Source organism: Bombus affinis, chromosome 2 (assembly GCF_024516045.1).
Source record: "Bombus affinis isolate iyBomAffi1 chromosome 2, iyBomAffi1.2, whole genome shotgun sequence".
NCBI lineage: Eukaryota > Metazoa > Arthropoda > Insecta > Hymenoptera > Apidae > Bombus > Bombus affinis.
The window spans coordinates 14,590,160-14,605,426 of record NC_066345.1 but is presented as its reverse complement, the minus strand read 5'-3'; the positions used below and the strand labels follow the sequence as shown (position 1 = coordinate 14,605,426).

At 32.2% G+C, this 15,267-nt stretch overlaps 4 protein-coding genes and 1 long non-coding RNA gene across 21 annotated transcripts in view; 2 read left to right on the top strand and 3 right to left on the bottom strand.

Moving 5' to 3' along the window:
- Positions 1-7,955, top strand: part of LOC126926662 (PRL-1 phosphatase) — an 85,978-nt gene extending 78,023 nt beyond the window's left edge. For 2 of the 5 annotated variants that reach the window (XM_050743084.1, XM_050743085.1), the window contains exons 2-6: positions 3,498-3,823; positions 3,900-4,385; positions 4,463-4,594; positions 4,676-4,842; positions 4,924-7,955. In XM_050743084.1, coding sequence (XP_050599041.1) covers positions 4,269-4,385; positions 4,463-4,594; positions 4,676-4,842; positions 4,924-5,035 — 528 coding nt within the window. In that variant the 5' untranslated portion in view covers positions 3,498-3,823; positions 3,900-4,268 and the 3' untranslated portion in view covers positions 5,036-7,955. Of the gene's footprint in view, positions 1-1,758; positions 2,012-2,972; positions 3,129-3,497; positions 3,824-3,899; positions 4,386-4,462; positions 4,595-4,675; positions 4,843-4,923 lie in introns of those variants that run through there. The other 3 variants (XM_050743089.1, XM_050743087.1, XM_050743088.1) reach the window with 3 other exon arrangements.
- LOC126926785 (uncharacterized) lies at positions 1,101-1,585 on the bottom strand. The gene is made up of 2 exons (XR_007714864.1): positions 1,376-1,585; positions 1,101-1,310 (listed from the first exon to the last, which is right to left on the bottom strand). It is a non-coding gene; the product is annotated as an uncharacterized LOC126926785 (long non-coding RNA).
- Positions 7,956-8,139: 184 nt separating the features above from the next.
- LOC126926614 (proteasome inhibitor PI31 subunit) lies at positions 8,140-10,103 on the bottom strand. The gene is made up of 5 exons (XM_050743012.1): positions 9,871-10,103; positions 9,365-9,514; positions 9,016-9,272; positions 8,394-8,543; positions 8,140-8,313 (listed from the first exon to the last, which is right to left on the bottom strand). Exons 1-5 carry the CDS (start codon positions 10,015-10,017, stop codon positions 8,187-8,189), a joined length of 831 nt encoding a protein of 276 aa, XP_050598969.1. The 5' UTR covers positions 10,018-10,103; the 3' UTR covers positions 8,140-8,186.
- Positions 10,104-10,468: 365 nt separating this feature from the next.
- LOC126926519 (DNA repair protein XRCC1) lies at positions 10,469-12,594 on the bottom strand. Its single transcript, XM_050742840.1, has 3 exons — positions 12,177-12,594; positions 10,763-12,084; positions 10,469-10,688 (listed from the first exon to the last, which is right to left on the bottom strand). Exons 2-3 carry the CDS (start codon positions 12,055-12,057, stop codon positions 10,559-10,561), a joined length of 1,425 nt encoding a protein of 474 aa, XP_050598797.1. The 5' UTR covers positions 12,058-12,084; positions 12,177-12,594; the 3' UTR covers positions 10,469-10,558.
- A 526-nt stretch (positions 12,595-13,120) lies between these two features.
- Positions 13,121-15,267, top strand: part of LOC126926294 (kinesin-like protein KIF13B) — a 160,385-nt gene continuing 158,238 nt past the window's right edge. For 8 of the 13 annotated variants that reach the window (XM_050742590.1, XM_050742602.1, XM_050742645.1 and 5 more), the window contains exon 1: positions 13,122-13,393. In XM_050742590.1, coding sequence (XP_050598547.1) covers positions 13,339-13,393 — 55 coding nt within the window. In that variant the 5' untranslated portion in view covers positions 13,122-13,338. Of the gene's footprint in view, positions 13,394-15,267 lie in introns of all 13 variants that reach the window. The other 5 variants (XM_050742658.1, XM_050742648.1, XM_050742626.1 and 2 more) reach the window with 2 other exon arrangements.

Below are 15,267 nucleotides of genomic sequence, written 5' to 3'. Positions count from 1 at the left end.
TTGCACCTTAACCTAAAATAGCATCACTGGATTATATATGATTATAATAATCTGTATTGAATTAATAAAACAAGATATTCGATGTTAATTCTGTTCTTAACGCTTATCTATGGAGGGTTAAAGGCTTGACCATTAAAAGGTTAAGCAGTGAAAATGTCAAAAGAAAGAAGACTCGCGAATCGCAAACGATTTCTCGATGCAAGATTTATTATAGTTCCGGGATTAAAGTAAGTGCATACATCGAAATGGGGGGAGGGGAATGCACAACGATGGCGAGTTTCACTTGTCTCGGATTGCGATATACGAGTGCAAAAAGATGAACGGTGCCCGCACGGCGTGTTCGTTTTCACTAGGGCTAACGTGTTCCGCGCTGAAGTAGGTTTCTAGGTTGATTTCAGTGAATCTTTTTTTTCCACCGACGCGACGCTCCACCGAAGGTGCTAACGGTAAAACCACGTATACGTGGCGACCTCTATACATATCTCATTCATCGACACGTTTTACCTTTTTAAATTCACCTTTTATATTTACTTTTGTAAAAATAACATAGTAAATGGAAGGAAAATATTTCAACATTAATTACTGACATTATATAATAATGATATAAAGCGTACAAAAATCTTTAGAATATTATTAAAACTCGAATGGCCACCGATAAATCTTTTCAAATCGAGAAATTGATTTACCTTTTTCGTTTCTTACGAGACTGAAACATTCTAATATTTCTTAAATATTTCGTGATTGATCATATTCTGTTCATGTTCTCCGGAGATTTGTGTATGTAAGTCCTGGATTAATAGACGAGGCAGATTAATTTATATAAATAAATTAAAATCCAATTAGTTACAATTCGATTAATGCAATATTAACATAATCCGATTAATATAATGGAAACTTATTCATGCAATTAATGAAACCGCATATTGATTCAAGAATTCATAAATATTTATGAATTAGGCAATGAAAATCAAAGATATTTAGCAGAAAATTTGAATAATTATGTTTTCTAAGATATGTACATAAAAAATGGTTAAAATTACTCTAGAGAGATAATTGTAATATCGCATAAATATGTATTATAGTCGCAAGAAGTCTAAAGAGACCCTACGATAGATCTTTCCGTTTCATTTATTTCATCTTACCACTATTTCCATTATTAATTAAAAGATTATTTATTGTAGTATTATTTCTTTTCATTTATTTCATTTCGGCGTCATTATCCTTACCTGAATATTTAAAAAATTCTAACATTACATTATCCGTTAAGGCTCCCTGATTTCTATCACGTATATTGTCTTAAATCAATTCATCTAGAGGTGAAATTGTTACAAATTTCATTCATTCATTCAATCAAAGTTGACGTAAGAATGGTTACCTTTTCATTATCAATTGGGAACGTCGAAAGGGCCGGCGTAAATTGAATAATAGACGTATAGGGTTGGCAAGATGGATTCGACCTTGAAGCGAGCGCATTGCGAAGCGTGGAGTCGCGTTGGTGGCTGTTCGTGTACCGGCTGCCAATTATTCTGGTTATTCCGGTACGTCGATCCGAGCGCTCTCACTTTTTCCTATCCGTCATCGTAGTTTGAGATGTTGCCGGCGTCTTCTGCTTCGGAAGCTTTCGTTACGTAAAAAGACGATTTCGTAAATCGTCTCGACATCCTGACGGAACGACGCGCCGCGCTATTCGTCGTATACCCCGAAGTATCGGCGCCTATATTTGTTCGATGTGCGTTTCAAATTCACAAACGTCCGTAAAGAGGCGACTGTCAGTCGAACGTATTTTCATTGCGCGATACCGACGATTGGCGTCGATACGTAACTCATTCGAGTAAATAACCTTGCTCTCGTGGGAAAAAAACGTTCAAAGTGTAAATTATAAATTATAAATATCGCCTTAAGTTGTGATACAGAAGTGTCGATCGTATTAAAATATATTATTGTGTTTCAATACTTCGGTACATACCTCCGTACTTACCTTCGCTTGATGAAAAGTAATTACAGCAAGAAGGTTTGAAAGACAAACTTTTTAATGTTGCTTTTTAGAGAAAAAAATTTCACGTCTTCGATTATTAGTAAAAGTAATTCGTAAGAAGCAAATATGGTAGAACATATCTCTTTCTGCATGCGTTCATATTTGAGTTAAGAATTTTGATTAAAAACCATTAACGTAAAATACTTCAAATTAAATTCGAACAGCGTGAATTCGATTAATGAACGCGTCCTCGGAATGTTGACCTAGACATTTCTATTTGCGAACAGTACAAATCCTCGAAACCAGATGCACAAAATGACGGAAGTACTTCTTCGAAATTAAACTGTCTGTTTCGCTTGGCATCTACGCAAAACTTTCGTGCCAAAGATAAGGAGAAAAGTCTTCTTTCTTCGGCGCTACTCGAAATCTTTTGAATTCAACACATTCAACAAGATCACGCGCAACTAGCGCCACCGATAAATTTAAAAGATTTTAACGCGACATTAAGTTTACTGTTTCCTTGTGAACATATCCGTTTCCGTTGCTTATAATTAAATTGTAACTAAATGACCTAATCACAATTCATACCATATAATCCATATATTTCGTAATAATTTTTATATTCACCTTTCTTTCAATTTTTTAATTGTATGCAATATTTTTCCATGTTACCATTTGCAAATAATTATCAACTAATTGAAGAAATCGTATAAACGTAATTTCGTTTCGTAATCGAAATTTTTACGAAACACGAAAGATAACTTTCCTTACTACTTTTATAATACAAATTTGAGAAAAATACGGAATAAAAATTAAACTTTGTATTTTTCGCGAGTATTCTCTTGCTACTAGTTTGGCATTTTTGAATTGGAATATTGATTAATTAACAAAACATAGATGAATAGAATTTTCTAAGATGCGTCATAGTCACAATATGCATATATACATCGTATCCTGGTTTTGCATACAAGCTTTACCTCTAATCGATTTTATTCGAGCTTCGAGATGTCGACTAATGTCATTATGGCAACGCAGATCCCCTGGAATTTGTGTAGTCGAGCAAACTTTTTTTCAGTGATAGAATTTGGTCTGCTGCATATTCGTAATGAATTATCGTGACAAAGTATTACGACAATTGTTTCGGTTTTTTTGGGTGAGGATTTTAAAGAATATTTATTACGTGTGCGGATACTTATGAAAATTGGCGCAAGATTTGGCACGTGTCGAACATTCACAACTTGTAATCGCTTCCTTGTTAGAAACAAATCGAAAATATCTTACAATGACCTGACGTAGAATCTCCATTACTTTTATAAATATATCATTTTGCGTTTATTATTTTTTGAAAAATGCGTACGTCACGTTTTGTCTTCTGGACCTAACCTTCATTCATTTTACACGGACCAAATATTGTATAAAAGCAATAGTTCTTCAAGAAAAATTCAAGTAGAAAAATCAAAAATATATTTCTTTATAATTGTTAATATATAATATAATTATGAAAATCGTGTTTATGTTACAGTTTCCTGGTGAGTGCATCCTCACATACATGGAGTTTCAGCTGGATAGCGCAGAATACTGCCAGGCTCAACACAAATAGAGAGACACGTCCAAATACCCTAGAATCTGCTAGGTACTATTAAAAAAGAAACAAGGAAAGAACATCTTAATCAGGCAAAGAAAAATTTTTTAATATTGGGATCATTGCCTTGAAGTCAGAAAATCATCAGCTAGTCATCACGCAAAACATAGAAGAATTAAATAGAATCAATTGTTAATTTACAATATTAAATGCAAGCATTGTAGTTACTGAGCGCACCTGATCCAGGCGCAGCCAGTGCCAAATAGGTAAGCATCAAAGTCAGTGACTTTTGTTATATATAAGGTGGATCATGCAAGGGTTGTCACAGTGATCTCTTTTCAGATAATCTTCCGAATCGTAGTCAAGGATCCCAAGTGGGAATCGATCGCATATCAACAACGCCTAATGTAACGTAGCCCTCACCTTTTCAGCGAAATTTGCACCTTAACAACCCTCCTTGAGGTCTACATGTGAACCCATTGTTCTGTCCTCTGTAAAAAAATAACAAAGTATTCAATTAGTTAAATGAAAAACAACTTTATAAGACTGACATCTATGGGCTAAGTTGTCAAATTCAGCCTTTGTTGCTTCATATAGTGTGGCACATTGCAAAAATAAAGAGAAACAGTGTCGTACAAAATTATTAAAAACATAAAATTTAGAAGCATAAAAGAAGTAGGAGTTTTACACCACTTGTTGTCCAAGAAGGAAATGAGCAACATGAGGGTGAAGGATATCAGACCAGAACCCGCCGAGATCGAATACAAAAACATGAAGTTCCTTATTACTGATCGGCCCAATGATCAGACCATTCATACTTTTATTCAAGTACGTTTTTCACTTTTGTTCACACACAAATATTAATAAACCGTAATATGATATAATAAACATTGTTTTTCTAACAGGAACTGAAAAAGCACAATGTTAAAGAAGTAGTGAGGGTCTGTGAACCAACGTACAAAGTTGAGGAACTTAAAACAGAAGGGATCAATGTTATAGACTTGGTATTTGATGATGGCACATTTCCACCAAATGAAGTAAACATTATTTTAATAGTATTCTGAAAGTAACCACACAATATAATTTATTTGATTTTAATGACATAATTTTGATCGTAGGTCATTGATGAATGGTTTGAGCTTCTAAAAAATCGATTTCGCGAGTCTCCTGATGCATGTGTAGCAGTACATTGTGTCGCAGGACTTGGTAGGGCACCAGTCTTAGTTGCACTTGCCCTTATTGAACTGGGACTTAAGTATGAAGATGCAGTTGCGTTAATTAGGGAGTAAGTATATATTCATTTTGATTTATCTTTATGCAATTTCTTTATATATGAAGTAGATACAAATGTTGTTTACTTTTGCAGTAAAAGACGAGGCGCTATCAACTCAAAGCAGCTGGCCTATCTTGAAAAGTATCGTCCCAAATCTCGGCTGAAGCTCAAGAATGGACAAAAGAACTCCTGCTGCATCCAATAGATGAAACGATTTCTTTGAAAAGTTACTAATTCATACTGATTGGTATACCTAATTGTATAGGTTTTCGCGCCTGATAACAAGAGACATACTGTATCAACTCAGTTCTGAAAGGCCTATCAATGGAAATGCAACTGTACTTATGAAACAATTTTAATAGTATATTTTGCACCGTCTGATTCTCCAGCATAAATGAAGCGATTCAAGAGTAAAATAAATTGTGTATCATTATTTGCACTCTTCTTTTACGAAATTTTTGTATTTATTTTTGATACTAAATTAATAGATACTAAATTAATATAAAATATTACAGAAAAGAAAAAGCCTTCTGAACATGGTATGAATAATAATAAAATTCGAATGGATCTGATCGTTTGTATAATGAATAAACAAAAAATGTAATCAACTTATGTGTTTTATGATAATACTTGGTATGTCACTTTCGGATTATTGTATACAAGTATTTTAGAAGGCTGCATTTACTTGATCCAATGGAATAAAATACACAATGTTACTAATTAATTTGTGAACATTAGTTAATATGTTATTTATACAAGATACTTTAAGGATGGTTGGGATAGACACCTTTGGATTAGTATGATTTGTAGTAAAATGTGGTTCCTTTGGTACTGCAACTGTACCCAACCGTCGTCAAATTTAGTTATTTAAAGAGTTAGTGCAATAAGAAAATAACTTACGTTTTCCATAATAATTAAATGAAAGGAATAAATAAATGTTTTAAGCAATTCAACATATTTACTTTAAGATTGTAATTAAGTACATATTTTCTGCAGATGTTTTGCATATAACACAAGCAAGAAGAAACATGAGTGAACGCTGTGATGTAAATATTCTTTAAATATTGTTTTCTATCTTATATTATCAAATTTGGTATACATTAGTAACAATCAATATAAAAATTGCAATACGCATTTCCATATATTTATCACACATGAATAAATTTTCGAGCTTTGTATGAAAAAACGATTTGCACAAAAATTAGCAAATTTTTTAAACGATCAAGCATTAATTTTGAAAATATAACAAACAAAAGGAACATTGCGTTGCATTTCCAATGGCATGCCGAATTGATGAGTGTTCTTAACTCTTACTGAACTTGAAATCTGCGTTAACTTGAAATAACGAATATTACGAAACAAAGTGAAGAAAAAAAATCACTCCAGAGTTATATATCACTTTTATCGTAGCTTAACGGCAATTTCACCAAAATTTTTAAAAAAACACCCACTTTTATTCGATAAATTTTAAAAGGCTGCATACGCATTTTGTGTGGAGCATATATTGTAATCGTAATCGCAATTTTGGTAAAATTGTCGGTGATGCTGTACGCCACACTAAACTGTGTTCAGAAGATAGAAAAAAAATTCGCTCCTAAACTAATGAATGTAATATTTAGATCATTTCATGTGTCTGCAGATTTAACGTGAATGTACGTTTCTGTATATAATTATGATACATGAATTGCGTTCATAATCGTTTCTCGTGCTTATAGCGAAGGTTGCGCGATATGCTGACGAACTATCGTAGTCTATGTTTGTATTTTTTCCTGTCCCAGTTTTTGGTAATTAGCGTGTAAGAAAACCAGATGAAATTTTTGTACGGAACTGTTAACTAAATAATGAATTTAATTGCACGATATGCCATTGATAAGATATATTCGTCCTTTTTGTGCATAACTTTTAAGTACCATTGTATAACCACTGTACATTCACCGTAATCGCAGACTCGAAATGAAATTTGAACCTGGTACAGCTACTTTTTTGTAATGTTAAAAAAACTGCAATATTTTTTACCAGAGGATGGGACGAGGGACATTCGTAAAAAAAAGAAAATTATCGAGTCTTAGATCCGAAAATGAATAATTTTCTAATTATTCAATTTTTCTTTTCTCTATTTCCTTAGGTTTATTGTTAACAATTGATGACGATCGGTGAAATGTTCTTAATTTTTCTTTTCTTTACAATGAACTTCTTTTTTTCTTTTAAGTAAGATATTGATATTTTAATTAGGTATACCTACTAGCAATTCATCGTAGAAGTTACCATCAAATTTTTGTCATGTGAAATTTAATTTTGCAAATCGATTCACTTCTTCAAGCGGTTATACTTCACTGTCTGAAGTAGTTACGTTTATGAATGAAGATATTTTATCTGTGATACATTTTTTGCGAAAAAAAAGGAGAAAATTAGAAAGGATATCAAACGATTGGACTTATCGCAGAACGTGGTATCTATGAAAATGATATTTAAAGATCTTTTTCAGGGTTGGTCAGAATTATAATCCACAGTTAAATCGAATAGTCAATTGGTATTCACAGATCTTATTTAAAATTGTATTTAGGAATATATTTTGATCTGAATATTTGTTATATCGCGTATTCACAGAGTATTAATAGAAGAAGGAAAGAAAGATTTTGTTCTCGAAGAATTGAATCGAAACGCTGTGTCAAATTTTATTTTATTATTCAGAAAATGAAAAATGACCCATAAAATGCACGAAATGTTTCGTTTAATCGCTGCTATTTTATAAACGGCGATCATGAACATTCGTTTCATATGATGACTCTATTTTACGTTAACAAAAATATAAAAAAATAATAGTGTTTCAATTCATATAAATAATACAGAACAGGAACAACTTAGGTAGCAAAGAAATCCTCTATTTTGAACCGACGTAATGAAGTAAGAACAGTCACTCCTTTCGAATCGATTATGCAAAAAATAAATTTAACGAGTTAGCGCAATTTAAACAAAAATTATGATTATTGTATATTTGATTTATTAATGTAATTTCCTACCTAATGCTGTATTAAAGACATTAATTAAATTAAATGAAAAATTTTGTTATATTGTAAAACATCAGTAATGAAATAAAAAAGAATGGAAGTCGTTTTGTGAAGAAACATTTTGTGATGTATCATTTATATGTCTGATGCGTTGCAAAATAAAATGTTTCACTACAACTTTTCTTTTGCAAGCGAATGAAAATCGTTTATTTCAAATAACTTGTTATACTACAATTTTTTTTTTCTTTCTTTTTTATAAAATTAGAAGTATATTAATATAATAATCTGCACGAAACTATGGTTTAGGTAAGTATACTTGTTTTATTTCTTACATTTTGTTCTGCTGTTTTACATAAACATATCGTCGTATCCTGGTGGAGGTAAATGGTCGTTGTCTGGATCACGACGTGGTCTTGGTTGATTAATGTCTGGCGGGCCAAAAGGATCAAATTTTGCAAATGGTGGTACTGCACCTCTATAATAAGATAATAACGAAAACGGCAGTGTTAATACAAATAAAAACATATCTTTTATATTTCTTTATTATTTACTTACGGTGGTAGTCTACCAGGAACTCCTAAACCAGGTCTAGATGGGTTCATACGATTACGTTGTGATGAAAATGGATCAAAAATCATACCACTACCCTGGGCAAATGGATTTAAATCTGCAGCGCCTACTCTTAAAGGATCAGCATCACGGTTCCTTTAAAATTTTAAACAAATATTTTAACAAGGTTCCAACATAAAATATTGGCATAAAGTTATTGTTTGCTTTACATAATGTTCCTGTAGTATTGCAAAGAGAGTATAATTATTTTAGGCATGTCATGGAGAAAATAAAAATGTTTATACCAATCACGTTTGCAGGATCAATTGTATTCGTAAAATGTAAGATTTTTAATTCTCAAGAGGATTGCTTTTTCATGCTTGAAATTAAACGGTAAAGATTTAAAATTCAAAAATTGATGACAAGTCGTCCAGATTTATATCATCGGAATTATGAAAATTCTGTAAAGATGTTTCAAACATGTTATTTGTAAATTTAATATATTAAAATCGCATCGATTCTTCTCTTTTTATCTCCCTGTCAGCCTTTATTATACAAAGATGATAACAGACATTTCTTTTTATATAAAATTACTCATAGTTTTCTTATGAATCGATGCGAATATTACCATGGATATGATGCAGACGGTGGACATGTCGGCTCTCCTACCCTTAATGGATTGTCTCTTGATCGATCATTTGTAGAGCTTGTTTGAGTAGAATTTACGACCATATTGCCAGGAATCAATGCATGTATAAGATCTTCCTGAATTACATTTATAACATTTTGATATGAAGGTATTACAGATTCTAAAGCTCCATGAAGTTCATTTACAGTCTGATTAATTGGAAATTGAACATTGGACACATTTTGATCATCGACTTTCTGCAAAATAAAATATTTACAGTTATTATTTTGTCATTGTAGATAAGACAGATTGCCTTATAACGTGTAACATATTATGTAATTTAAATTACCAACAAATTTATAAGTAAATCTTCATCAGACTTTATACCATGAAATATGAACAATTTGCTGTCCTTTATATAACGTAATGCATAATTTGGACGTGTGTTCCATCCTTCTGGAAGTAACTGTGATCCTTTTTCTGTTGGTTCAAATGCTTTCTGATACAAAAAAAATAAAACCTTTTGTAATTATCACTAGAAGATTACTCTATTCCTACAATTTTTATATATATTATAATAGTGCTGGGATAGAAGTTTCACTGCACTTCACTACATCTTCAAGCTTATACAATGACAATATTTGTACCTACATTAAAATCGTATTATAAATCATTTATTACACTGGACATGCCGAAATGGAGATTAGTACAGGTTATGCACTACAAAATTTCAATAAGAACTTATATATGTACCTTCTTTCTTAATTATACGAATAAATTTGCAAAAAAAATATTACAACATAAAGCATTAGAATTGCGCAATATTTTATAAAGCACTGTTCTTTAACAACTTACAGAATCGCCGATTCCAATACATCTGAATCCATATTTTATAAGATACCAATGAACGAATAATATTAAAACATCTTCCTTTTTTGTAATCTGGCTATTATATATTTCTTGTATAAGTTCAAAGCCAAAGACATTCCTTGTATCACCCATTTTGGTATCTGAGTGACAGACGAGTTTTGAAGTTTATAAGTTTACGCCATTGGTGTTTGAATGCAATTGACGATTTATTTTCCGGAACCGGTATAACGTTTCAATGATCATCCATTATTAATTTAAAAAAAGTTAAATTGTATTTTAAATCATCGCAATATATCGCCAAAAATTTTGTGTATTCAAATCATGATTTTTTTAGTTTTAGTTGATATGATTTTGCGATAATGCGCATTACCGCCAAACAATTGAATCTTTGAAAATATTTCTAAATTTAAATTCTTGTTATGATATCCAAGGAACGTATCTCTTTTGTTAAAACACTCAATTACATGAACATATCTATTTTAATTTTAATTGGTAACGGAGCATGTGTAATAAACAAAATTCGTTATTATTACAGTAATAATTGTAATATTAGTAACAAGCGAATTTTGTATAAGAACTAATATATTAAATAATTATATTTATTATGTACATATATATTGAGTTCTGTACCAGCACTTATTTTCAACACATAAAAAATATAAAAATATTGATCTCAGTAATAAGAATCTGAATCCGTATCCTCTTCAAATGCATTGAGTGGAGATGAACTACTTAAAATCTCTTCTTCACTTTCTGGTTCAGCACTGTCTTTGGTATCTAGGGCATATCGTCTCCAAGGAAATCTAGAAAAAGGTTATTTACTATGTAGTATTAATTTATTTATTTATTTATTTGTTATAGTTTTGTGCTATCTTACCTTATCTTTTCACTAAAACATTTTTCAACAAAGGTGTGTGAGACAACTTTAGAGTGGCCCTTTAATTGTTGATACTTGGGTGTATTCTTAAAGGCACAGATTAAATGAGTGCATCTTTTATTAGTTGTGTTAGGATCAGCAATATATCTTGCACCCATTTGAAGAGCTTTTTTCCTAATTTCATCTCTCTGTGGATTAACATATCCACTAAGTGAAAATGATACATCTTCAAAAAGCTTTGAAAATGATTTTTTTGGTTCTTTCACAGGTTTTTTAGGTGTAATTATTGTCTTAGGTTTTGGTAACTTTCCACAGTTATTACATAGTTTGTTTTCATCTTGGCATTGAGAACAATTTTGTTTTCTTTTATTCTGTTTTGAGGAACTTTGTTCAGGAGATAAAGTACGTTTTCTTGAAATTGTACTATTTTCTTGGCTGTCATTTTTCTTTATATCATTTTTATTTTCTTTAACTGAAGTTGAAGATACAACATCACCAAATGGAGTTCTTACTACTGGTTTATCATTTCTAACTTTTTCATTTTTATGTTTAGTATCATTCATTGAAGTTGAACTATCAGAATCTTTGTTCCTAGTCCCAAATACTTCTTCTGTTTTGCCAGCTTCCAACTTTTGCAATAATGGCCTTTTCATTGGTTCTCTATCCTCTTCTTGTCGCTTAGAAAAATTACTCATACCTGTTTCTTTAACTTTTGCAAGCAATTCAGCCTTATAATCTGTTTTCTTGTGGCCAATCATTTTCATATACCTTTCTTTAATGTCATCAATGTTATTTTCCTCAGGATTTTTCAATTTGAATCTTCCAAAAATATCTAATCCCAGATCAAGTACAACTTCTGTTTTTAATTCAATGAAGGACAGTCCAAATAATTCTTTTAAATTCGCTGACTGCATGCAAGTTACTTTTACACGATCAAACTTTATTTTTATTGTGTCCGGATTTAGGTCTTTTTTTGTAAATATCTGTACTTGATCTCTAAATTTGCCATTTGCAGCTTCATCATGTGTTAAGAATTGATGGTTCACAATCGGAAGCCATGTGTCAGGTTCTGATGCTGTAGAAGCAGTAACAACTACTACGCAACTACGATAATTGCCAATGTCTAAACCTGTGATACAAGATGATTCTGCCAGTTGAAAAATAACAGTTGCAAGCATTTCTCCTGGTTTTGCGCAACGCCATGAGGAATTTGAACGATGTTGCAGAAGATTAGATACAGGGTATGATGGATGTTCTGAAGAACAGCTTATTACTTTGGTAAATTTAATAATCATTGATAACACCTCAGATTGATAAGATACCTACAATATTAAACACAAACTGATTATTATGTTGTTGAATAATTATTTAAAAGCGAATCAGTGCATAATTATCTAAAAATAAATTGGTTTACCGCCAAAAATTGTCAAAGAAATACATGTAATAATGTGTGTATATTTCGTATACTATGTATATCAGCTATTGGCTGATAATTGCTAGTGAAGTATAATCTTTAGGGACTACTTCGTATCATTATAGGAAATGTTTAAATTGAATTTGTAAACTTGATGAACGTATTCGATTTGTATACTTAAGAGGTTAATGTTTAGAAAAATATTTTTCTATTTAATATCTCAAGATAGTGAATTTAATCCTTTTTCCCCTAGATGTTGATCACGTGTCTTTATTTACGTGCTTTTATGCTTCGACTTGTGGTATAAAAAATAGAGCTGCTGCTATCGATAAGGTTATTGATAATATTGTTATGTTTTTGATAAATCGATATATCTATAATATCATTACGATAGTGATAAACCGAATTGAATTTGAAATTTGTTGCTGTAAAAAGATATAAGATATAGTTTTTTATTCTTTTTGTATTTCGAATGATGAATCATGTTTTGTGTCTGACAATTACCATAATGAGTACCAAAAAATAATTCGTTATTGATTTTCGTGATTGTATATAATAGAGTTATTTAGTTTAGAAGCCGGAATACTCGTAACTCATATTTAAATATTGTAAGAACATTAGGCAACGATATTATCGTAATATGCAAAGCAATAACTCTTATAATTTTGTATATATTATATAAACTTTATAAGTTTTTCATAAGTATTGTCATAGAACTTTATCGTATGTGTACATTTTACTGTGTAAAAATATACGAACGTTTCAAATCGCGCGGTGATTTGTTGCCGTGTAACCTTTCTCCATCGATCGAATAATTTGCTGTCCTTTAGTTTCATATTCGGTCACCAGATGACAGATGGCTCAGAACACGTGACGTCATAGGACTTTCGGCTCGCGAGCGTTCCTAGCGGCAGTTCTCGGAAGCACGTTCACTCGATAGGACGACTGTCGTCTGGCGCACGACGAGCTTCAAGCAATATGGCGAAGTGTGTCATGGGCTCGGTGAGACGTAGTGCCGTTTGAAAGAATGAAAAGTTCGCGGTATGGGTTGAGAATAATGTAGCGCTATGAAGATCGTGTGAATATCGTATTTGTGTACAACAAAAGCATCGAGTAGTTCCTTGTGATCGGGATATACAGTGCGCGTTACCGGTGTGAAATCATGGCTACGGATAAAATAAAGGTTGCCGTTCGGGTTCGGCCGTTCAATCGCAGAGGTACGTACATCTGAAAATAAAGTATCATTATTTTACCATGTCTCTTTAATAATCATTCTATCACTTGCCAATTTTGATTCACGTTGGATCATTGTATTTATCCGGTTAATGATTTCGAAATCGACCTTTGGTATTTACGGTCGGAGTACGTTTTGACAGTGACATTTTTTGTTTTTTTCTTTCTATCGTCTCAACGATACGAACGTGTTTTTCACCTGCTACGCTATACTGCATCTATTTATCGTGTCTCACGTTACTTTATCTCGCGCCCGTATCGATACTTTACGCCTGGTTAAAAAGCGTGCATGAGATGAAGAGGAGAGCTCAGTCTACGAGACCCACTTCTCTAGTGTTTACTAGTTGAATCTCTGTCGCTCCTTTATACAAAGCACAGAAAGTCACGGACCGTTTCAGGGATCGTTGCCTCTCCTTTCATCTCGATGCTTGGATTGACATCTGGGACCCCCTTGCACAATAATTTACTAATTAATAATATCATATGGTGAATTGACAAGTGACAAGTGACAAGTTCTCTAGATTATAGACTTCTCTTGCACCAAATTTCCACAATTTAAATTTATATCGAATAAGGGCAATTAAATTGTCAAATTTGGTGCTGTTATGCAAAGGAATTTATTGATACTCGTAACTCGTAACTTGTCAAATATTTATTAGTTCAATTATGCGAATCTTATTTTGTAATATCATATAAATGCCTATTCTATGTAGCATGACAGATTGTACTTGTAATATATAGAATTTTTGTTCCGTTTCGTCATATCGAGAATTACATAATTACAGTTACGCGTAATTTGTGTATTTCACAGTTGACATAGTATTGCAGTAGCAAATATCTAATGCTGACTAACGTAGTATCTAAACATATCATAAAATAATGAAGTTAAAGTTCTTGAACTCGAACTTGCTAGAATAGAAAATAATTATGAATGAATGGATGATTCGCGTGTTTCTTTATTATTCGCGTTTGTCTAAAAAGAAAACATGAAATCGTTGGCCGTCAGTTGTCGCACGGTAAAACCGCGTGACAAAGAACAAACATGTGACTAAAAGTGACGTTACTCGTGTTGGCCTTCCGACGTCGAATTTCGATCGATCGGACGAGTGATTCTTACGAGTTCGACTGGTCGCAATGGCTATCTCGATTAGATTTCGCGCTATCACAACGACTCGATAACAAAATCGTACGTTTCAAGTATCTTGCGCTAAGATTTTTTCATTTTTCATCGATTTCTCGAATGTCCTGTTACTAGATTGCGTATTTTTATGCAGCTTCATATTTTTATCAACATCACTAAAATAATAAAATCTGCATGAAGATTTATTTCACCTACTAAAAAATTATAATAAATGTTTCACTTTGAATGTCTTCTGTATTTTATTTACATGCATTTTGTATATTTTTTGCACTTTTAAATTTTCCACAGGACCATAAAAATCCGCAGTCTGCTTATTATACTTGATTTCACGATGCGTGTACGTGTGTGTGTGTGTACTTGTAAACAGTTGAAACGATATTCGATAACGATCGTGAATGCAGCAACGAGCGCACAGGTGGAATGATAACGTAACGATGACGTTTACGTGTCACCTTGTCGCTTTCAATACATAAAGGAAAATTTCTTTTTCGCGCGTATTCGATTTTTGAGTCTCAACTCTGCTTTTTAAAATTTTATAAATCGGCTTAATGCCGAAGCGCTTGATCGATACTTGTCTTGTATAATTTTCATTAATTTTCTCTGCTTTTTGTTCCGTGAAGTTAACCAATTTAACCTGTGACCGGCCCATACGTATAGAATCTTTTTTACTTTTATTTCCTTCGTCTCTTGTCCTTTGAAGAATGTTCTCCAATCCGT

Excerpts from the sequence above, each read along its gene's own strand:
- LOC126926614 (XM_050743012.1), bottom strand. The coding sequence starts at position 10,017 with ATGGGTGATACAAGGAATGTCTTTGGCTTTGAACTTATACAAGAAATA. Across the intron at positions 9,515-9,870 it reads GTATTGGAATCGGCGATTCT|AAAGCATTTGAACCAACAGA; the intron begins GTAAGTTGTTAA and ends TTTTTGTATCAG. Across the intron at positions 8,544-9,015 it reads CCGTCTGCATCATATCCATG|GAACCGTGATGCTGATCCTT; the intron begins GTAATATTCGCA and ends AAAATTTTAAAG.
- LOC126926519 (XM_050742840.1), bottom strand. The coding sequence starts at position 12,057 with ATGATTATTAAATTTACCAAAGTAATAAGCTGTTCTTCAGAACATCCA. Across the intron at positions 10,689-10,762 it reads TGTTTTAGTGAAAAGATAAG|ATTTCCTTGGAGACGATATG; the intron begins GTAAGATAGCAC and ends ACCTTTTTCTAG.